The 23,105-nt window shown below is 46.2% G+C and overlaps 3 protein-coding genes across 4 annotated transcripts; all 3 read right to left on the bottom strand.

Moving 5' to 3' along the window:
- Positions 1-141: 141 nt before the first annotated feature.
- On the bottom strand, positions 142-3,186 carry LOC109770517 (uncharacterized). Of its 2 annotated transcripts, none has more exons than XM_020329221.4 (2): positions 1,272-3,186; positions 142-1,044 (listed from the first exon to the last, which is right to left on the bottom strand). In XM_020329221.4, the coding sequence occupies exons 1-2, from the start codon at positions 2,464-2,466 to the stop codon at positions 1,004-1,006; spliced, it is 1,236 nt and encodes a 411-aa protein (XP_020184810.1). In that variant the 5' UTR covers positions 2,467-3,186; the 3' UTR covers positions 142-1,003. The 2 variants fall into 2 exon arrangements, with proteins under 2 accessions (XP_020184810.1, XP_040247205.1); XM_040391271.3 differs by having other exon boundaries at positions 142-1,040.
- Positions 3,187-13,823: 10,637 nt separating this feature from the next.
- Positions 13,824-15,231, bottom strand: LOC109770516 (uncharacterized). The gene is made up of 2 exons (XM_073499527.1): positions 14,652-15,231; positions 13,824-13,876 (listed from the first exon to the last, which is right to left on the bottom strand). Exons 1-2 carry the CDS (start codon positions 15,229-15,231, stop codon positions 13,824-13,826), a joined length of 633 nt encoding a protein of 210 aa, XP_073355628.1.
- Positions 15,232-18,866: 3,635 nt separating this feature from the next.
- On the bottom strand, positions 18,867-19,726 carry LOC109770512 (chemocyanin). Its single transcript, XM_020329215.3, has 2 exons — positions 19,446-19,726; positions 18,867-19,347 (listed from the first exon to the last, which is right to left on the bottom strand). The coding sequence occupies exons 1-2, from the start codon at positions 19,615-19,617 to the stop codon at positions 19,145-19,147; spliced, it is 375 nt and encodes a 124-aa protein (XP_020184804.1). The 5' UTR covers positions 19,618-19,726; the 3' UTR covers positions 18,867-19,144.
- Positions 19,727-23,105: the final 3,379 nt, after the last annotated feature.

Below are 23,105 nucleotides of genomic sequence, written 5' to 3'. Positions count from 1 at the left end.
CATGACATGCAAAAAAAAAATACAGCCAACTCAGAAGGGAATTCATTTTGCCCATGAAATGAACAAAGTTAATTAGCCATCAGGCATTTGGAACAGAGCTCTTCCATAAATATAGGTCAAGAATGCACATAGAAATGTGTGTTGATGCTTTTGAGTGAAAGATCTTGTCTAAGAAATAAGGAAAATCTGTGAACCAGTCTGGAATATAATAAACCAAAACAGTTACAATGAACACTGTAGCCTAGCAGTATGTGACAAAACATATACATCTTCATCTCACTACAAGGACATTGCAGTCTACTATTATCTCCACTGCAGACCAAAAATATGCAACAAATAGCAACCTAATACCTAACAGATTTGTGGAGGCACTGTAGCAGTAAAACCTCTATAAGATCTTCATGCAACTCAGATCCTGCCATACTGTCAGTTACCTCAACTTACAGCTCAATATTTCAGTTTACATGCTATACTCTTCAGTAACATTGCTTGCTGGATAAAAAAGTAACTGCATGCTATACTCTTTACTCTTCAGTAACATCAGCACTTGACCTCCAGCACTAATCAAATTCACAAAATTAATTAAGGCATACCAGTGAGCCATTATGAGGAAACCATCATCATCTCTTGGCGACAGAAATCACCAGCTCTAAAGCATCATCAATGTTCTCTGTTTTGGCTCAAAGCTATGAGAGCAGACTGTAGAGTTTTTACAATGGCAAGACAAAGCTAGTGTCCGTGGTACATTTTCAAGCCAATTAAAAAACTAAGAACATAACTGATGCTGCAAGAAATTGGAGGTTCATTACGAGATAACTCATTAGCCTGCTTACACACACCGTTAACGTGCGGAAAACCTCGAGCTTGCATACAAAATCCAACAAAACTATGAGAAAATAATCACCACTGCATTAAAACGGCTTCCGAATACTGACACTGATCGCAAGACCCATGTCGCCTTCAAATAAACATTTCTCATGTTGCCTCCTGCCCTTAAGCATATTCAATCATCTGTTGTCAATGCCTTGCAGGGCCTCACCCTTTCTGCAAACATGGATTTATAAGCGTGATTCCAAAAAGTAGTTGATATGCTACTATATAAAATTGCACTCATAGGTAGGCATAAGCATAATTAGATGTAACATTCGAGTGTACAGAGCACTCAAAGTTTGACTAATCATTCAATGTTTTAAATTGTTCCACCAACTGGTATATTAACTATTTAAGAACTATTCTAAATCATCAGAAAAGAAAAGGACATATAGATATACCTTGTCGATTGTAGAAGCTCATGTATGGAATCAAAGAACGGAATTTTTCTCTCTTCCATAGCTTCTTCCACCGTAGTGTCTTCAAATCAATCTCGTAGATGCCAAGATCTATGTTCACGAAAATGATATCATGGCCCTCGACAGATCCAATAACACTAATTCTTTTCTTGGGATTTTGAATGGGGAGAAGTTCCTTTAGATCGATGACTTTATGCTGAGTCCATGACGCAACTCCGTTGGAATCTATCTGTCTTGACCATAGATAGAGGGTTAACCCGTCCAAGTGTGCTAACCCCAAGCTGCCATCCTCCAATGCCATGAGGATAGCGGGCCAGACAATGGCCAACCTCGTAAGCGGCACATCAATCATTGATAAGCAATTAGAGCTAAAGTCGTACTTGAGAATTCCTACACGCTCATCGTCATCTGTAAGCCTGAAGTGAAGTGCGTCATCAACGAGGACAGGAGGCAGTGCATCGATTTTTGGATCGCCTGCGAGAAGATAAAGACCAGAGCACTGCTTGCTCCAGCCATCAAAACGAGAATCAGAGCTCGCCCTGCCCCTCCCATCAAAATGAGAATCAGAGCACGCCCTGCTCCACTCGGGCGTCACCGGCGAGGACACGCACGCGTGTGCAACACAATCGCCATCATCCTCATTCATGTCCAGGCCGATGACGACGACCCGGAAGGGCCCCTCATGACACGCACGGTGGTCACAGCCCGTCACAGCGCAGAACACCGCAGCACCAACATAGCCGACGGGCGGTTCCAGATTCATCCGGCGACCTGTCATGGGGTTCCAAACGATGAGCCCAGTGTAGTCCCCGAGGAGGACTCGGCCATGGCGGCAGTCCCACGGAGTGTACTGACGGTCCCAGCCATCGCTGTCGGGAACGAGCGCACCGAATTTGGTGGTGGAGACGAAGTTTGCCACGGGGTCATCCTCCTTGGGGCCGCTGCAAAAGAACCAGTTGTAGAGGAATCCCAGCATGGGGGGAGCTCCATGGAACTCGCGGTAGAGGCCGCGGAAGCGAGCGCCGGAGAGGAGCCCGAGCCAGAGCTTGCAGGCGAGGGAGGCGCGCACGAGGTGCTCCGGCTCGTCCGGAGGGAGGCGGAGGAAGATCTCCTCTAGAAGCTCGTCCGGCAGCGCCGGTGCAGGCCGCGTCGGCGGCGGCGGCGGCGGCGGCGGCATGGTTGGTGGTGGGTGGAGCGAGGGTTTCAATCGGATGGGGGAAAAGTTTGAGCTGGTGTGGGCTCTGCTTCTGGGGTGTCCATGTTAGCAACACACTAGTACTGAGATCAATTGCTCAAGGACTTGAACTACAAGCCATGGATTCACCAAGGTTTAGCTAGTACAGAGGAGGAGAGGAACACGAGAGGAAGAAAAGACAGAAGCAGAGGAGGCCGAAGCCGTCCTGATCCAAGCCCCGTCGTTCGTAGCCCGTTCGCTTGTATATGTAGTTGCTGCCTTCTGTTGCTTCCCATCAGCCCAGGCCCAATAGGCGCAACCAATGGCCCAGCCCGTGAAGAGTGTACGGTTGGTCGCTAACATTCCCCCTTCCTTGAAATTCGGCTTGACCTCAAGCCGATGCCATGTCGAACCTCCTAGATCCCATGGTGCTTGATGCTTCAAGACTTCGCCGAGGTCGTAGTGGGTGCCGTAGTTGAGGCGGAACTTGGCGAGATTGAGGGAGCATACAACGCCGACTTGCTCAAGGAAATACTCGTAGCTGATGTTCACTTGGTCAGAAAATGCGTCGAGGTAGTAGGGGCGGTCGACACAGACACTGTCTGAGTAGAAAGCTGGAGCTATAAGATTCCTCCTTCTTGTTACTTCAGTTTGAGCATAAAATCCGAAGAAATAGAGAAGGGCCCCGATGCCTGGATCCCATGACAACTTCCCTTGACAAAACTCGAGGCTCCCGAAGATCCTCATGGCAATAGAAACAGAGAACTGAAATGGTACAGTATTTGCCATGCCAGCACAACACACTGAGTGAAGTGACCATGTAAATTCCCAAGCAAAACATTCAAAATCATATTGTGCAGCAGCATCAACAATGAGCCTTTTGCAGTTTAGGCAGCTGACCTCCAGCAAGAGGATATGTTGTACCAGGTCATCGCCTGGGTGCCACGGAAAATACAACTTAGGGTATGTTGCGGCAAGAATTGTTTGCTCGGACTGGTTGACAACAGTTATGTTTTTCAAGTTAAGCAACCATGCAATCTTTCATTGGATATGCTCCAGACCAGACTGAATAACATGCCCAGTTTTCTGCATCATCTGGTCCACACTTATATATCGCCAGAAGCTCAAATCCTTGTAATGCAATGGAGTAAGCATGCCCGGTTTGAAGTGTGTCCAGAACGCGATGGTAATAATCCCATTGCATAAACAGGCTGATCCAGCACCAGATGACCCCACTGTCAAGTGAATAGAAAATAGAGGTAGTCCTTCGAGTAACAATATGCTAGCATCAGACTCAGGAATCGACAACTGTCGTCTGACCAACTGTACAACTTTCTTCCTGCTGGGGCAAAATACATGAGTACTGGCTTGTGTTGATTCCAGTGGGTTTAATCCAAAACTTTCTCTGCTTGCTGGACACAATTGTGGCTTGACCTTGTCAATACCAATATCAGGATATTCCAAGTAGAACAACCAGGCAATTTCCCATCTGAAAAAGGGTTTTTGGTTGTCCTTGACAGTGTCGTTCGATGAAATTTTTGTCACTCCAACACCCAACAAGGACATGGATGCTTGTTGTCCAGGGTTCCATGGTGAATCAGTACTAGCAACATAGCTGCCAATGAGCAATTGGTTTTGTTTCCATGCAAGCAACCATCAGGACTACAAGGAAGAAAAGACAAGATAGAATCAATTGCCATACCATCCAATGATGAAACTGATGTTGGTCCTTGCTGCAACTGAGAGTGATTGTGCGCCTGAAGCTGACGGTCAACGAACAATTTCAGGGGGTGGACATGTGAGACTGCTGGCACTACTGGATTGGTCAGGAACATGTCATCCTTGGTCATGGGCACCTCCATGGTGTATGTGTCGTTGCTATTGATGTCGTCCTCACGCACCGAGACGGAGGAGCAGGCTGTTGGTGACATCCAAGCTTGCACCATGAGCTCCGAATCGAGAAACGATGCTGCTGCTAGCAACAACCTTGTTGCTGTGATATGAGTAGTCGAGAACGCAAGAGATGGTGCGTCCAGATTGCTTCTTGAGCACTCAGTCGAACAGGTGGTGGGCGGTAACATGTCTCGCTCAAAAACTATCAGTGGCTCATACAACAGAGCTGGCGAGTCCTCCTGAGACAAGATCAAGGCTGCACTCCCCGAAGCCCGGAACATGTCCACGGGGTCTTCTCCGCTGGTGATCGGGTCGACGCCCAGGACTTTAGAGGCTGGGAGCACGATGCAGACATCATAAGTACCCGAAGTTGGTGATGCAGGGAAGTTGATGTCGCCTGATGCGGACGCGGGGGTCGGCATGGAGATGTCCATGGCCATCACCGCCGTTGCCTCCGACGCTGGAATTATGGTGGTGGAGATGGCGCCGTGAGTGAGGGAGTTCGCCGTTGTTGAGCATGTGCCCGAGACATCCAGTGTAGAGGTCGGAGTCGAGGTCGTGGTCGTTAGCTCGAGGCCGAAGCAGTAGCGCTCGGGGTCGACGCTGGCGGTGAGGTTGGACGGAGCTGTTGTTATGGCGGAAGCGGCCGTTGACACCGGCACGGTGACGGCGTGTCTTAGGCACTATGTCGAACACCTTCTGGGCAACGTGGCCGCAAGGTCCATGCTGTTGGACGCGGCCACGCCCGGCTCTTTGCCGAGCTGTAGAGTGGCGCCGTAGTTGAAGGAGGCCTCGGAGGTGGTCGCAGCAGGCATGTCGGAAGCGGTGGCGACGACGTTGTGGATGCCCACCGCTCGAGCATGGCGTCTCTCTTTGATCTTCTCGCCGATGCGTTGCCTCGAGCCATCGGTGTAGGCACGCGTCTCCTTGACGGCCGTCTGTACCGCGCGATTGACGGCCGTCTCCACAGCCGCCTCCACGGTCGCCTCGATGGAGCTCACCAGTCGTGCCTTCCAATCCATGGAATTGAGGCTGAGTGGTGAAATTGAAGAAGGGTGGTGGGAATTGGCTCTGATACCAATTGTTAGCAACACACTAGTACAGAGATCAATTGCTCAAGGACTTGAACTACAAGCCATGGATTCACCAAGGTTTAGCTAGTACAGAGGAGGAGAGGAACACGAGAGGAAGAAGAGACAGAAGCAGAGGAGGACGAAGCCGTCCTGATCCAAGCCCCGTCGTTCGTAGCCCGTTCGCTTGTATGTGTAGTTGCTGCCTTCTGTTGCTTCCCATCAGCCCAGGCCCAATAGGCGCAACCAATGGCCCAGCCCGTGAAGAGTGTACGGTTGGTCGCTAACATTCCCCCTTCCTTGAAATTCGGCTTGACCTCAAGCCGATGCCATGTCGAACCTCCTAGATCCCATGGTGCTTGATGCTTCAAGACTTCGCCGAGGTCGTAGTGGGTGCCGTAGTTGAGGCGGAACTTGGCGAGATTGAGGGAGCATACAACGCCGACTTGCTCAAGGAAATACTCGTCGCTGATGTTCACTTGGTCAGAAAATGCGTCGAGGTAGTAGGGGCGGTCGACACAGACATTGTCTGAGTAGAAAGCTGGAGCTATAAGATTCCTCCTTCCTGTTACTTCAGTTTGAGCATAAAATCCGAAGAAATAGAGAAGGGCCCCGATGCCTGGATCCCATGACAACTTCCCTTGACAAAACTCGAGGCTCCGGAAGCTCCTCATGGCAATAGAAACAGAGAACTGAAATGGTACAGTATTTGCCATGCCAGCACAACACACTGAGTGAAGTGACCATGTAAATTCCCAAGCAAAACATTCAAAATCATATTGTGTAGCAGCATCAACAATGAGCCTTTTGCAGTTTAGGCAGCTGACCTCCAGCAAGAGGATATGTTGTACCAGGTAATCGCCTGGGTGCCACGGAAAATACAACTTAGGGTATGTTGCGGCAAGAATTGTTTGCTCGGACTGGTTGACAACATTTAAGTTTTTCAAGTTAAGCGACCATGCAATCTTCCATTGGATATGCTCCAGACCAGACTGAATAACATGCCCAGTTTTCTGCATCATCTGGTCCACACTTATATATCGCCAGAAGCTCAAATCCTTGTAATGCAATGGAGTAAGTATGCCCGGTTTGAAGTGTGTCCAGAATGCGATGGTAATAATCCCATTGCATAAACAGGCTGATCCAGCACCAGATGACCCCACTGTCAAGTGAATAGAAAATAGAGGTAGTCCTTCGAGTAACAATATGCTAGCATCAGACTCAGGAATCGACAACTGTCGTCTGACCAACTGTACAACTTTCTTCCTGCTGGGGCAAAATACATGAGTACTGGCTTGTGTTGATTCCAGTGGGTTTAATCCAAAACTTTCTCTGCTTGCTGGACACAATTGTGGCTTGACCTTGTCAATACCAATATCAGGATATTCCAAGTAGAACAACCAGGCAATTTCCCATCTGAAAAAGGGTTTTTGGTTGTCCTTGACAGTGTCGTTCGATGAAATTTTTGTCACTCCAACACCCAACAAGGACATGGATGCTTGTTGTCCAGGGTTCCATGGTGAATCAGTACTAGCAACATAGCTGCCAATGAGCAATTGGGTTTTGTTTCCATGCAAGCAACCATCAGGACTACAAGGAAGAAAAGACAAGATAGAATCAATTGCCATACCATCCAATGGTGAAACTGATGTTGGTCCTTGCTGCAACTGAGAGTGATTGTGTGCCTGAAGCTGACGGTCAACGAACAATTTCAGGGGGTGGACATGTGAGACTGCTGGCACTACTGGATTGGTCAGGAACATGTCATCCTTGGTCATGGGCACCTCCATGGTGTATGTGTCGTTGCTGTTGATGTCGTCCTCACGCACCGAGACGGAGGAGCAGGCTGTTGGTGACATCCAAGCTTGCACCATGAGCTCCGAATCGAGAAACGATGCTGCTGCTGGCAACAACCTTGTTGCTGTGATATGAGTAGTCGAGAACGCAAGAGATGGTGCGTCCAGGTTGCTTCTTGAGCACTCAGTCGAACAGGTGGTGGGCGGTAACATGTCTCGCTCAAAAACTTTCAGTGGCTCATACAACAGAGCTGGCGAGTCCTCCTGAGACAAGATCAAGGCTGCACTCCCCGAAGCCCGGAACATGTCCACGGGGTCTTCTCCGCTGGTGATCGGGTCGACGCCCAGGACTTTAGAGGCTGGGAGCACGATGCAGACATCATAAGTACCCGAAGTTGGTGATGCAGGGAAGTTGATGTCGCCTGATGCGGACGCGGGGGTCGGCATGGAGATGTCCATGGCCATCACCGCCGTTGCCTCTGGCGCTAGAATTATGGTGGTGGAGATGGCGCCGTGAGTGAGGGAGTTCGCCGCTGTTGAGCATGTGCCCGAGACATCCAGTGTAGAGGTCGGAGTCGAGGTCGTGGTCGTTAGCTCGAGGCCGAAGCAGTAGCGCTTGGGGTCGACGCTGGCGGTGAGGATGGACGGAGCTGTTGTTACGGCGGAAGCGGCCGTTGACACCGGCACGGTGACGGCGTGGCTTGGGCACTGTGTCAAACACCTTCTGGGCAACGTGGCCGCAAGGTCCATGCTGTTGGACGCGGCCACGCCCGGCTCTTTGCCGAGCTGTAGAGTGGCGCCGCAGTTGAAGGAGGCCTCGGAGGTGGTCGCAGCAGGCATGTCGGAAGCGGTGGCGACGACGTTGTGGATGCCCACCGCTCGAGCATGGCGTCTCTCTTTGATCTTCTCGCCAATGCGTTGCCTCGAGCCATCAGTGTAGGCACGCGTCTCCTTGACGGCCGTCTGTACCGCGCGATTGACGGCCGTCTCCACAGCCGCCTCCACGGCCGCCTCGATGGAGCTCACCAGTCGTGCCTTCCAATCCATGGAATTGAGGCTGAGTGGTGAAATTGAAGAAGGGTGGTGGGAATTGGCTCTGATACCAATTGTTAGCAACACACTAGTACAGAGATCAATTGCTCAAGGACTTGAACTACAAGCCATGGATTCACCAAGGTTTAGCTAGTACAGAGGAGGAGAGGAACACGAGAGGAAGAAGAGACAGAAGCAGAGGAGGCCGAAGCCGTCCTGATCCAAGCCCCGTCGTTCGTAGCCCGTCCGCTTGTATATGTAGTTGCTGCCTTCTGTTGCTTCCCATCAGCCCAGGCCCAATAGGCGCAACCAATGGCCCAGCCCGTGAAGAGTGTACGGTTGGTCGCTAACAGTCCAACAGGCGTGGGGCATGGGCTCTATGTGGGCTGTGTTAAAATTTTCAGATTTTGACGACATTTTTCAGCCACATACGACGTAGGCTAGAGGGCCTGGAGCTAATGATGACAATTTTACCCATGAGCATACCCGACCCACATGGGTAGAGTACGCAGTGACCGAACCATACTCAACTAGTCGTGTGTATGTGATGGGTATGATTTTGTGCCCATGAGTATACCCAGACCCTACCTAATTATATTACTGATGGGTAACATGTGTTATAAGCCCTAAAACTATCGAGTCTTTGTATGTAAGCTCCGTGCCCCACCCCCATCCTCCCAATAATAAATTCCGCAACAACAGAAATCTCCTAGTGGTCGATGCCTCTACAACACATGAAACTTTCAATTACGCCACCATCCTTCGATGTTACGTTGATCTTCCTGATGGGTATCCATCAGGCATGTATACCATAGAGTATGAGCATGGGCATGGATATTTAACCAACATGTGTATGGGTATGCGATTATTGTATCGGCACCATGCCCTATCCATTGCCATCCTTACCTGGGGCGGGCAGGGGTTGCGGCACGTGCGGCTCAGATCTGACGACGCATGATGCATGGGCGGGCATGGCTGGGAGTGGCTTCGAGCGGCATCGGGGTAGAGGCCCTCGGTGAGGATCTGACCAGAAGTATCCACGCTGCATGGCATGGCGCGTGGTGGAGGGGCTCGGGCAGCCCTGTGCGATGCAACGGGCGGCGATTCGGCCGCGAGGGGTGCAACAGGTGCGTGTTTGTGTGATCTGGCATGGTGAGGGCTCCCCTGGTGGTGCTGGGACGCTGCTCGGACGCCCGAGATTCAAGCAAGGGCGCCTCCAGCTACGCTACAATAGATCTGGTCTCCAGTAGGCGTGGTGGCATGTGTAGGCAGCGTCGACGCATCTGATGCTTAGTTGCAGCTCGGAACAATGGTGGTTCTTAATGTTGGGCGGTCCTCCTTTGTAAAGTGTCATTATGGTGCTCGTCAGGGCATAGCGGCTCACGCTATGTCCGAACGACCATTGATGGATTTGGCGCCTCGTGTTAGAGATTGGCCGCCAGTGGTCTCCGCAAGGTGGTGGTGGTTGTCGGCGCTTCTTCTTCGATGTGCACTTTTGATGGCGGTGGTTGTTGGTGGTCTTGTCGGCACCAGTGCGGGATGATGTGCGACTAAGGCGGTGTGCACTAGTAGAAAACAAGGATTTGGTTCGGCCAGAAAAGAGCATTAATCCCAGTTGCATTACGAACCGGGACTAATATGAGCATTAGTCCCGGTTCGAGCGGCTAGGGCACTGTACAGGCATTAGTCCCGGTTCAAATGGGACCTTTAGTCCCGGGTTGGTGCCACGAACCGGGACTAAAGGGTGCAATGCCCATTAGTACCGGTTGGTGGCTCGAACCGGGACTAAAGGTCTTTGAGGCATTAGTACCGGTTCGTGGGTACTAAAGGTCCCATTTTCAAACTCTACCCCCTGTGGATCGCCTTTTCAGTTTTGTAAAAAGCAAAAGAAAATGATAAAAACTTCAAGAATTAAAATCCTTCCAGATGTAGTTATGTTACTACATGTACTAGTTAGGAAAATTTAAAAACTTAAATTTGGACATGTTTTGCAAAAAGTGTAGGGAACATGTAAAACAGCTATAACTTTTGCATACGATGTCAGAAAAAAACGTATATCAAAATGTTCAGCACGAAAATCCGCATCCGATTTTGACTGCCTACGGCTTGTTTGCAAATTTTTAGAATCCTCAAATTCTAAAAGAAAAAAAAAGTTATGCTAAAATTTCAGTTTTTTTTGTTAAATCTGGTCAAACTATGGTCAAACTACTTATTCAAGAAGTATTAGTGTTACTAAATAATTATTCAAGAATATTAGTGTTACTAGATAATTATTTTGGTTTTTTTGAATTTTGGTCAAATCTGGTCAAATTATGGTCAAACTGTGGTCAAACTAATTATTCAAGAAATATTAGTGTTACGAAATAATTATTTCAGTTTTTTTGAATTTTGGTCAAATCTGGTCAAACTATAGTCAAACTACTTATTCAAGAAATATTAGTGTTACTAAATAATAATTGTTTTTTAGAACAATAGTTTCAAACCCAAACAGTGAAATGTGTGACTTCATGCTCAAGCTAAATTCCTGAGGGTTAATAGGATTGACATCTTACTATTGTCAGGAAAACAACAAGTGCAGACTTGGAAACGAGGGAGAATAGAACCCGGAAGTTAAGCGTGCTCAGGCTGGAGTAGTGAGAGGATGGGTGACCGTCCGGGAAGTTAGATGATTTGGAATGGTGAGGGGTGATTAGAGATTAGAGGTTAAATTAAGCAGTGATGAGGGGTGATTAGAGATTAGAGGTTAAAATAATTCAGAAATTGAAAATCAAAAAAAAAATTCAAAAAAAAATCATAAAATTTCCTTTAGTACCGGTTCGTGTTACCAACCGGGACTAAAGGTGGACCTCCAGGCAGCGGCCACGTGGAGGGCCTTTAGTCCCGGTTCGTGTAAGAACCGGGACTAAAGGGGAGGCTTTAGTAATTCAAAAAAAAATCATAAAATTTACTTTAGTACCGGTTTGTGTTACCAACCGGGACTAAAGGTGGACCTCCAGGCAGCGGCCACGTGGAGGGCCTTTAGTCCCGGTTCGTGTAAGAACCGGGACTAAAGGGGAGGCTTTAGTAATGACCCTTTAGTCCCGGTTCCAGAAGCGGGACTAAAGGCCCTTATGAACCGGGACTAAAGGCCCTTTTTCTACTAGTGGTGGGAGCTTGGGTGAAGAGAAATAAAATATTCTCTTTTAATTAACAGGGCAACTCTTTCCCTTTAATGAATGCTGGAATCCTGCCATTTTGAAAAAGAATATCTCTAAGGGAGTTTGTACGTCGCCCCCTTCCTCCTAGCCCCACAGATCGAAAGATTTTCCCATGATTTTGCATTTTCTTTTACCGACGGCAACCCCATCGAATTTGTCAAGTGCCGATTCAATCACATTTCCTTCCTTTCTTAGGATGTACTCACGTGTCTCACAACGGACCCACTGTCATAAAATACAAAGCAATCATCAATCAAAAAATGTAACAAATCAATCATCAATCAAAATTGTCACCAACAACCCAGTCAATTCATCATGTTCCAATTTCGTTCAAGCTTCATCGTCTCCATCCCATGCTTACCATGCCAAGAAAACTAGGGGAAAAGCGCCACTACAACCCACACACATGTGCAATGTTGTTGCCTGTGGCGGTTGCACCGACATGGTTGGTGGTGGGTGGAGGAGAGCGTTTCAACTGAGAGGGGAGAAGTTAGAGCTGATGTGGTTTGCGATCGGCTTTTGGTAGGCTCTGTGCGGGGAGTCCGACAGGTGGGGCCTGGGCGAGTTTGTTGCTCTCGTCGGGGCTACAATACAAGGTCTATGCATTGACTACACGATTATTCCACTTGCCCGCAACTCGAAATGATTTGATTTGTTGTTTTTGCAATTATTCAAGCAATTTAAAATTTTCACCGTGTTATGTGTGTAAGACCAAGGCGCAACCCTGAGAGTGAGATGGGGACATCAGGGCTAGCCGCGGCGAGCCCGAGTCTGGAATGAGCGGGAGATGGGGGCATTGCGGATGACCGCAGTTGTTGAGAGCGAGACAGTGTGGGGGCATGGAGGGTTGTCGGCGCCGATGAAAGGTTGGGTTTAGAGGGATAGGGCAAAGGAGGCGGCTTGGCGGGAGGGATGATGAGGTGGGGCACCGCCGCCGGCCACGGTTGGTGGCTCTGAGGCTAGAGGAAGAAGATGAGCCCTAGGATTTACATCCAACAATCTGCACAGATTCAACTGAATGCACGCTGTTTTACATGTGGCAAGGCCACCCTCTTTGATTTGCCAAAAAATGAGAGAGTCATGATAGCTTCAGTATCACGATCCCTTTTTCAATTTTGTCATGGCGGTATGACAACAACATTTGTACGTTCATTTAAATTTGTCCAAAAATCAACAAAACATTCATTTATATCATAATCTCACAAGTTCTACAAAAAATATAACTAATAAAAACAAAGAAACTCCAATATAATTGATTATTGGTCACTGTATATTTTTTTGCATGGACAATTGTCAAAATCTAAGCTTGGTCCCCAACTTTTTATGGGTTTAGTTGGGTTCATCCAAGATCAAAAACCATCTGGATTTCGGATGGTGACACTTCATATGAATTGAGAGAAGAAGGAAAAAAATATAGCAGGGAGAAATAAATATTCCAAAAAATGCTAATAAGCTTCTATGATATTACAATTCATAACATTGTAGAAAAACATTTGGCAAAAAAATCTCAAAAATTGATACTGAAGTTACAGATTTTGAGGCTTGAGAGCCAATTACGTGGATGTGAGTGACTCTTATCCACTTCAGTGTACCCTTGCCATCTCTGACCAAACATTTTTTTTAATAGAAGGAGCCATTTATTGCAAATTCAAACAAATTTTACATCTAAGACTTTGAAGTGCTTGTGAAAAAAGTTGCTCAGCCTGGGCAACATTGGGCACTGCATAGACCTTTGAGCGGAAGTGAACTAGTACAGCATGCAGAGGGGGTTAATAGACAGCTTTTCCAAAGTCTCTAGCAAAATTATGTTCAAGTCAGCTAATCACAATGGACAACTGAAGTGAACTAGTGCATTAAGAGGAGAGCTGGCACAAGACAGCTTTTGCCATGATCATGTTGTTGATTCAGACAGGCATCTGTAAAAAACTTAAACCTGCAATGTTCATGGCAGTTGATCATCAACATCTATTGTTGCTCCTAGCAGTTGATCTTGCTGCCCAGTGGCACCTGCCTCCGACGCTGAATTGCAGATCATTGCAGATCACTACATGGACATTGCAATCTACTATTATGTCCACTGTAGGCCAAAAGTATTCAACAAGTACCTGACAGTTTTGTGGACCTGTTGAAGCAATAAAAACATGTATGCGAATATGAGATCATCAAGCAGACATGTAGTTTGCATATCCTGTAGTTCCCTAAACTTATGGCTAAAGATTCAGTTTCCATGCTATGCTCTTCAGTAACATTGCTTGCTAAAACAACAACTACAGTAACATCAGCACTAACCTTTTTTAGGGTGACAGGTAGCACTAATTAAACCCACAAGATTAATTAGGATACATCAGCAGGCCATCATGCAGAAACCATCATTATATCAATTCTTGGATGACAAAACCACTATCTCTAGATATACTTTCATCACCTGCTCAGCAATGATACGAGATGAGTTTAAAGAATGGATCAGAGCTGGGAGAGCAAACTGTGGAGGTTTGAAAATGATAAACTTTAGAGGAGGGTGAATCCCCCTCTGCAATCAATTTTTTAATCAGAGGAAAACCCAGGGCTGTTACAATACTCGTTATAATAGATGTACGTGCACATGATTCAAATAAAAAAACATCTCCTCTCTTTTTTCGGCAGAATAGTTTCAGTTCAATGCTACTCATTGTAAGGATTTACCAATGGAGTGAGTACTGCCAATGAACTTCAATGTTTTCCAAACAAATTAAATGCCATGTCTTCAAGTTCAGGAATTACATTCAATGGTGTCTCAAAATCTTCAAATAAAGTTTGCCGACAAAACCCAAAAACATAATGAGAAAACAAGCACCACTGCACCAAATCATCTACTGAACAGTGACATAATTCATCGCCAGTCACCTCCAAGTTGGTCATCCTGCCCTTAAGCATACTCGACCATGCATTTTCAATGAACCGCATCACCGGGGCTCACCTTTTCTGCATACGATATATTTGTTAATGAGATTCCAAAAAGGAGCTGACATGATACTATATAAAATTGCTAGGCATAAACATAACTGGGTCTAACATTGGAGTGCTACATATCACCCAAAGTTTGCTTGAGCACACATATCTATCTCTCTAAACAAATTAGAAACATCAAATATATTTTTATCTGATTAAACACTAAATGCCCCCCCCCCCCCCCCCCCCCACACACACACACGACGGATTACTCACGAACGAGTGTATAACACAACCAACTTCAGTATCTTTCGTGCCGACGAAGGCCACCCGGAAGGGGCCCTCGTGACATGCTCGATGGTCACAACCGCTCACGGCGCAGAGCACCGCCGCCCCATAGCTGTCGAACACATCGTAGGGCGCGTCCAGGTCCGTCCGGCAGCCCGTCACGGGGTCCCAAACGACGAGCTCCTCGTGTCCCGCGTACTCATCACAAAGGAGGGCACGGCCATGACGACAGTCACACGCCGTGTAGTCCTTCCAGTGGTTGAAGGGAATGCGCGCGCCGAATTTCGTGGTGGAGAAGAAGAGTGGGACGTCATCTTCCTGCGCCGAGCCAGAGTGTGATAGCGTGTTATAAAGGAAGCCCAGCATGGGGGCATCTCCATGGAACTCACGGTAGCGGCTGCGGAATCGAGCGCCGGAGAGAAGGCCAAACCAGTGCTTATTGGCGAGGGAGGCGCGTACGAGGCACGCCGGCTCATCTGGCGGGAGGCGGAGGAAGACCTCCTCGAGGAGGCCGTCTGGCAGCCATGGTACCGGCGGTGGCATCGGCGTCGGCGGCGGCAGCATGGTATCTTTGGGGGCGAGGGTTTGGAAATTTGGATCGTGAGAGGTGAGAGGAAAGGGTTGAGCCTGGGGAGAAAAGGTTTAGCGGACGGTTCGGTTCAACCAGGAACGCATGGGCAGCATCCGACAGGTGGGGCCAGAGTGGCAGTGAGATTAGGTTGCTCCTGCTGTCGCTCAGTTTTCTTCTCTACATGAGGATTTTGTCGACGATAATTTCAAACAAATGAAAAAAATAGGGAAAATAAATATTTCAGGCATGTTAATTGGCTTATATGAATTTTCAAATCCTTAACATTCTACAAAAACAATTTTTCCAAAAAAAAAATCTGATATATATTTGTAATTTCTAAAAACCAAACTGAAGTTTTGTGTTCCCTAGTTTTTGTTGTTTTGCTTGAAATGCTTAAACTTCAACACTCAGTCAACCTGATTTTAAATATACTCTTCGTAAATATCTGGAATTACATTTAGTCCGGTGTGAGTTGAGCTCTCAAAAAAGATATTTCATTAACTATTTTTTCAGTTTTCTTCGCCTTTCATCATAAAATCGCTTTAGCTGCAGCGTTATATGTACCTGGCACCTTTTGTTTTGTGACTGACACTTGAGTGGTGAAATTTGGACGTTTTAGGGTTTAGAGATGAAAGTTAAACTCCAGCATTAGTCAAGGAACAACAAATCGATTTGCATAAATATATGGTTTGACATGTACATTATTACCTTGGTAGCATGTTGGAATCATGCTAGAGCATCGACAAACTCTACCGTCTCTCCACCGTTTCTAGAGTCAACACTAAACTAATTTGTACAACATGGTATATTTTCAGTGATGCTATATGAAAATTAGGCATATCCAATGCCGTATTTGTTCTTGCAGTACGAACATCCAAGGTTAACTAAAGGAATACTTATAGTCTTCCCACTACTTGATAAAAGTATCTTATGACTATCAGTAGAAATGATCTTTCCCTCGCGTTCGGCTATAATGGAAACCCTCGAAGAGCTGTTTGGCGTTCCAATCCAGTTCCAACAATGCATTTCTTGGACCGAGAAAGCGGAACTGCTTGGCGCTGCATATTAGAACTCATTAAAGCCCGATTCGCATCATTATGCTCAATAAAAGGAGTGAGAGAACCCCCAATAGAAAAATATTGGAAAGGACAGCGGGAGCTCCTAACTGGCGCTTTAAGCGCCGCCCAACGAAACTGGTGCTCACGAGCTTGCTACCGTGGGCCGGCCCATCTATGCTGCCGAGCTTACAGGAGCTGCTTTCGTTCGATAAAAAAACCCAGCTTCTCATTCGATGAAACACAAACCTAACTTGTTGGCTCGGTCAAAAGTTGACCCCTATTGATAGCTGACAGTTGACTTCCAAAAAAATGCTAAAAATTGAAAAAAAGTTCACGAATAAAAAAAATCACATGAAAATATCTCACAAATTCAAAAGTTTCATGAATTTCGAGCGAAACATGAATTTTTAAAAACTTCACAAATTTTCAGAGAAAACTTCATTTATTCGGAAAAATTTCAACGATTTTTAAAAAAGGGTTCATGGATTTTGAAAAAAGATCATTGAACTTAAAAAAGCTCACAAATCAAAAGTTCATCGATTTTGAAAAAGTTCACCAATTTTGAAAAAAAAGTTCATCAATTTTTTAAAGAAAGTTCATCCAATTTGAAAAAAGTTCTTCATGTTTGAATTTTTTATCAAATTTGAAAAGGTTCATTGAAATTGAAAAAACTTCACTGATTTGAAAAAAGTTTATTTGTTTGAAAAACAGTTCATCAAATTTGATAAAAGGTTGAGCATTTTCAACAAGGATAAATAAATAGAAAATAAGTAAAAATAACAATAAAAGTAAAAAAGAGTAAAGAAAAGAGAAAGAAAAAGAAAAAGAAAAAGAGGAAAACCGAACAAAAACCAGTCCAGAAAAAAACCTAAACAGAAAAACCAGTCTGGAAGCTTACAGAAGCTTCCCATAACCGGAAATAGCTCCCTCCCGCTGGAACCTAGATGGTCCGGCCTATTTCTGAAGCGCCAGTTAAGGAAATGCACATTAAATGGCGCAGAAGGCGCCAAATAGGGATTGCCCACAACCATTGTGTATATCTAGTGATCTGTTTTTTTTTTTTTGCAATTTCTGATCCTAGTTGTCTATGTGTAGTTGTCACCAAAAACCGATGACCCACTGAGGCCCAGTAGCCAGCGCAATATAAAACAATGGTGAATCCCTAATTTATTATCTCTTTCCCTGCCACCATCAAAGTTTTCTAATTAGGTTTCTTACACCACTGGAAGTGGTTTTGACGATGAAAATTTCATATAGATAGAAAAGGGATAATAAAAAGTGTGAAAAAATAATTAATATAAATGCATACCCCGAAGAAGTTACAAAGCTTCTATGAATTTCAAAATTGATAATATTCTAAAAAAAGTATGATTTTGACAAAAATGTAATAGGCTCCTTTTTTTTCTTTCTTGTTTAAAGAAAATATTTTAAGTTAAATGACATATTAAGAAAATTTTGCCAACCAACTTTAACATTGTCCAGATAAGTTAAATGGCACACCTTCTCAAGTGAGAACAATTTGTCATTGAGGATGGGATAACCATTCAGTGTTTTTCTTTTTCTTTTTTGCCGCATATATTCAGATGATGAGCCATTTGCTCCTGCCTACCAGGTATCAAAGGACAAGATAAAAAAATTGGGCTGGAGGTAGAGGCATATGTGAAAGCTTCTATATATGGAAATAATGTTGCAGATGGTGAGTATGATAAGACACTACTAGGGAAAACCCTAGCAGTAGCACGAGGTTTTGCCATAGCAGTAGCGCGGGTGGGCGCGGTGGCGCGCCGCCTTCGTTGCCCGCAAGCGCCAGAACGACGACGAGGCCGGCGGTTCTGGCCTCCGCCCTCCTGTGTCTGACAGGCAACGAGAGGCGGTGCGGAAGCACGACGCCAAGTCCCCCAGCGCCGGATCCAAGTCTCGTGCGTGGAAGACCTTCCGGCGCAGCGGCAGGCTGTTCGACCCAGCCATCCAGCGGCGGAGCGCGGCCGAGCGGGCGTGGTGGGCGGCAAGGACCGCTGCCGACGCCGGAGATGCGGCCGCGGCTGCCCAGCTGCTGGCGCTTTGGGCGGAGTACCAACTCTAAACCCGGCTCTCCGATGAGCTCATCCATGACATGCTGCACGGAGGGAAGCCGCTGCCCATCGATCGAGGTCATCTCCAGCGACTCCGACGACGAGGGTGATGATAGTGACTCCGACGAGTAGATCCTTTGTAAAGTTTAGTAATTAGACGTAGACCCCCGCGTATGAACTACTCTAAATTTCTGGTTGTAGTATGTTAAATTAAGTTGTATGATGAACTCAGTGTGGAACTCCGGCGAACTCCGGCTATGTGACTATGTTTAATTAAAGGCGTGAATTGCTAGCTTTCAAAATCGTGGTGAATTCCGATCCTGGGATCTGTTCTGTCTCCGTGCGTTTCGTCCTATCAAATTCGTTTACGTGAGTCCTTATACGCGTTTTATGAGACGCGCGGTTGTGGGGTCTGCTAGAGATGTTCTGACGCGTTTATAATTTCAAGCGACTCACAAACCACAAATGGCAAAACCTGAAGAACAATTGTCGCATGCCTTTTATTTATGTATAGTTTTTTTGCGGGGTTTATTCATATGTATATATGAGTACAAAATCATCACAGATGGCCAAACAGCAATTACGTACGGTCGATTGAGTGGGAAATCAAACAGTACACACCGTACGACAATCAATACGACTACACTGACCGAGCACCTGATATCGATAGTACCGAAGTATGTACGCTCGGCCGTTTATTTGGTTATTACTAGTAATCAAGCTGCGGTCGTTGTGTCACGTAAAGACGCTGCTCGACGATGGACGACGCGATGAGGCTAGGCGGCGGTGACGGCGATCTTCATGCCGGACTGGCAGTGGCCGGGGATGCTGCAGATGAAGTAGTTTGTTCCGCGGGCGAGCGTGACGCGATCGGCGCCGGACTTGTAGACCTTGGCGCCATTGGCCGGCTTGGCGCAGGCCTTGTACCCCGCCGCGCTCACCGCCACCACGTCGTGCGCCGTCGCGTCGTACTTGAACACTGCGCGTACGCATCAAAGGTCTATTACTAGTTTGCATGCAGGATAGTAATAAATCGATGCATCATGCATCCATGCACTTGCAGGGACGGGTGTATACCTAGGACGTCGCCGGCCTTGAAGCGCTTGCCGGCGGGCCAGGAGTTGGTGTTGAAGGACCAGCCGCCGCGGTCGCCGACGTTGAACACCGCCGCCTCCGCCACGAGCGTGCAGAGAAGAAGCACCCCGAGGACCACGGCCACGTTGGCACTGCCTCTTCCCTGCGCTGCCATTGCTAGCTAGGTTAGCAGCTACCGATCAAGCCAGCAGGTACGAGGAGAGGCAGGTTGAGAGGAGAAACGTTGAGAGGGAGGTGCGGTGGTGGTTGGCAATGGAGTTGCCGGTGCGGTTTTATAGGCCCGCCGGAGTGGAGGCGTGAGGGCAAGTAGGCCCGGTCGCACGGCCGAAAGGGGTGTGGAAATACTGGTTTTCTTGGGAGGGCTCTAGTATTTTTCTTGCGATGGCGTAGAGTAGAGTGGAATGGGGGTTGGCCAACGACCCACAACAATGGAGGCGCGCCATTATTTTCGTCTTTGGACCCGACCGACTGCGACAAGTCATACATGAGTAGACTTGGAAGAGAACGTTTGATGGCAGCGTGACGACGGCAACCCGGCCACTTAGCCTTAGCGTGGACCAAAAATTTATTAGTAACTATGAACACAAAAGTGTGGAAGCAAGAAGTGGAGTCCAAGTATAATTGGACTGCGCACTATACGTTTAATCAATCGATCCATCTCTCTCGACCAACAACTTCAAATAATCTTACCTTTCCCACTTTTCCTAAACATCACGCGCCTGAAAAATTTCGATGCGAGAGCATGATACGTACAATTATTTTTGGCTCTATAATGTCGGGCGAGAGCCTGTTTCATACAAAAGTTCATCGTGTTGGTCGATTTCCACTTTGACCCAAGCGTGAGACGGACAGTCCTTGGAGCCGTGAATGAGCAGGAGCTGACGAGGCGGCCCGTTGACCGGGCCAACGGCGGTCCAAGGCAGGGCGGGGTTGGCGAGACGAGCGCGGTAGTGCGAGGTAGGAGCACGTGGCTAGCCCGGCGTCGATTGGCGGGTGCGGGGAGGAAGAAGATGAATTGTGCACAGTTGGTTGTGGCCGTTGGATGAAAGATCTAACGCTCTAGAAATTCGGCTGACACAAAAATAATAATTCAGGCACCTGACTCATAGGCGGTCCCGAACTTCCCACAGGAGTACTGTATGCATATATGTATATATAATACTAGTGAGTTGTACTTGCAAGCACGCGAGATATTAGTGCACCACAATATTTACATATGCATAATGAAAAATGCAGAGTTGTTCTTGATGATATCTTACATTCTTAAGTAGTTGATCCCCACTACTAGCATTCTCTCAACATGCACAGCATCCACGTCACCATTTTGCCACATAGGCTTTCGCGGACGGGTATTTACACGGCAAGCTTTTAATCTTCGGCAGCCTCCCGCATGCATCAGATAAAAATGTTTGTTGCTAGCAGCCTATGCATGCGAGAGTCCATCTCGCTAGGAATGCCGAATAAACCGCATTCAATACGTGCATGCAGTGAAGCATCAAAATAGGATCGCAAATAGTACTCACTCGTGGTGAAATTACTGGAAAGTAAGTCGTGCGTTTCCTTAATTAGCGTTTAGCATTAATTCGCTAGAATAACGCATGCAGCCGGGTAACAAAACTGCTTTACGTATGATTGCTTTTCGTCGGACACTGGTACGACCAGACAACAGATGCTATGGCCCACAAACTGATCATCTATGATTTGTCTCTAGTCGTACTGAGTGTTGGACGGAAATTCATCGTATGTATAGCAAGGTTCAGCCGGGTAATCCTTTCTTGCCTGCGCGGGGGGACGTGGGCGATGCGATGGATCCATTTAATGACAGCGCTGATTCCGGATATTTTCTGGAGGCGTTAATCTTTGACGTTTCGCCTTAGCAGCTTAGCTTATTAATTTGAAGGAATAAATCTACACCGATCTTCAAAAAAAGCTCGATCGATTCTTTTCATCTTCCCCATCTCTACCCTCTCTCCATACTACACTGCCGCCGGCCAAGCCTTCACGGTCGCCATCGAAGATCCGCTCACTGCCGCCGGCTCGGAGCCTCATGATCCTTCCCTCTATCTCTACCTCTCTCGGAGCCCCGCGATCGTCGACAAGACGAGATGTACCTGTACGTGCCACCGCTGCTGTCCTCCTCCAGCATCACTTGCGCCAGAGGTGGGTGCTCTCTTTTCCTCTCAATGTTCTCAGATATGAACGTAATTTTTTAGTTAGCTTGGCTTGATGTTCTGATTTATGTGCGGTCGGAAATTTCATAGTAGGCAGCTCTTTTCCATCTCCAGCGACCTCCTCCGCGGCAATAATCCGGTCAGTCTTTATCCCCCAAATTGCTATCTAACTCGGCTATTGCAGATACACATGTGTCAAGATGCGACAGATCATTGATGCTTCTCCAATCCGGTTGTTTTTTTTTGGAGGCGTTAGATGGTGAAATTTTCTTCTTCCTTTTGTGTTATTTAGGGTTCTGAATGAAGAAACAGATGAAGCTAGCATTTTCTGTTCCCAACTACAACTGCATCTCTCTATCTCACTTCCTCTCACACATTAATTTAGTACGAATTGTGTACTTTTATTGCTCTTCTCTAGTTGTTTTATAGAATCACTACATATGGCATATTGTCATATTGGGGTTTATTTTCAGGTAATTTGTTCTCTGTGAGTAGTATTCCATTGTGAATTTTATGGGATCATATATTACATGAGTGATACAATTGTGTGATTGACAATGTTGTTCTTTCCATGCTGCACGGTTCTACTGTTGTCACAACAATCATCTACCTACATAAATGAAAAAAAAATGAAGTGAGTCTTATGAACATACTTGCATTCTCTATACTTACTATACATTTTTTATATCTATAGTATTTAATTGTTATGCTACTAATAACAATCCTAACTTCAATGGCTTTTCCTCGCATGGAAGATCAGGTTTGGGCTGTTCTCATTGTCCTTCAATTTAATTGAAATGGAGTGTACATGTGTCTACTCAGGAACCATGTCATTTCGTATAGCTGGTTATCTTTCGCTCAATAAGTGGATCAAGGTGGAGAATGCAAGATGATTACTATTCGGGTGCATTAACACCGCGAGGCTCGCAAATTAGTATGAAATATATTTGTTTCCTGCTTTGATGCACTTCTAATAGACAAACACATGATAATATCTTGAAATATTATGAGAAAAATCTCATTACAATATATGTTACTTCTCTTAATGTTGGTGATGCATTCTTCTAATTACGCAAATATGGAGATACTCAACCATATATTATTTTGCTTGACTTTTTATACCATTCAAAGGTTCAAGTAGACATGTATTTGTATTATTGTTTTCATAAATTTCACTATTTCTCACTCTATAAATCCTCCTATATACTACTACAAATTCCCGCAGCAACGCGCGGGGTGTCATCTAGTTTTAATTAATCTTTAAAAAGTAAATTGCACTCACATAATGCACTGTACATAATATATCAAATGTATGGACCTTAAGAACAAAATTTCATGATCATGCATAGTTAGTTTTCAGCGTGCCCCATAAAAATAGCTAGTGTTATGATATTTGGTAGCAGCTATCTTAAAAACCACATAGACTTCACGAATTGGTTGTTAATAAGTCTTTTACCTTGGACAAAATTCC

This window comes from Aegilops tauschii, chromosome 5 (assembly GCF_002575655.3).
Source record: "Aegilops tauschii subsp. strangulata cultivar AL8/78 chromosome 5, Aet v6.0, whole genome shotgun sequence".
Taxonomy (NCBI): domain Eukaryota; kingdom Viridiplantae; phylum Streptophyta; class Magnoliopsida; order Poales; family Poaceae; genus Aegilops; species Aegilops tauschii.
Note: the sequence above shows the minus strand (reverse complement) of the source record. Positions and strands in the feature narration are given on the sequence as shown.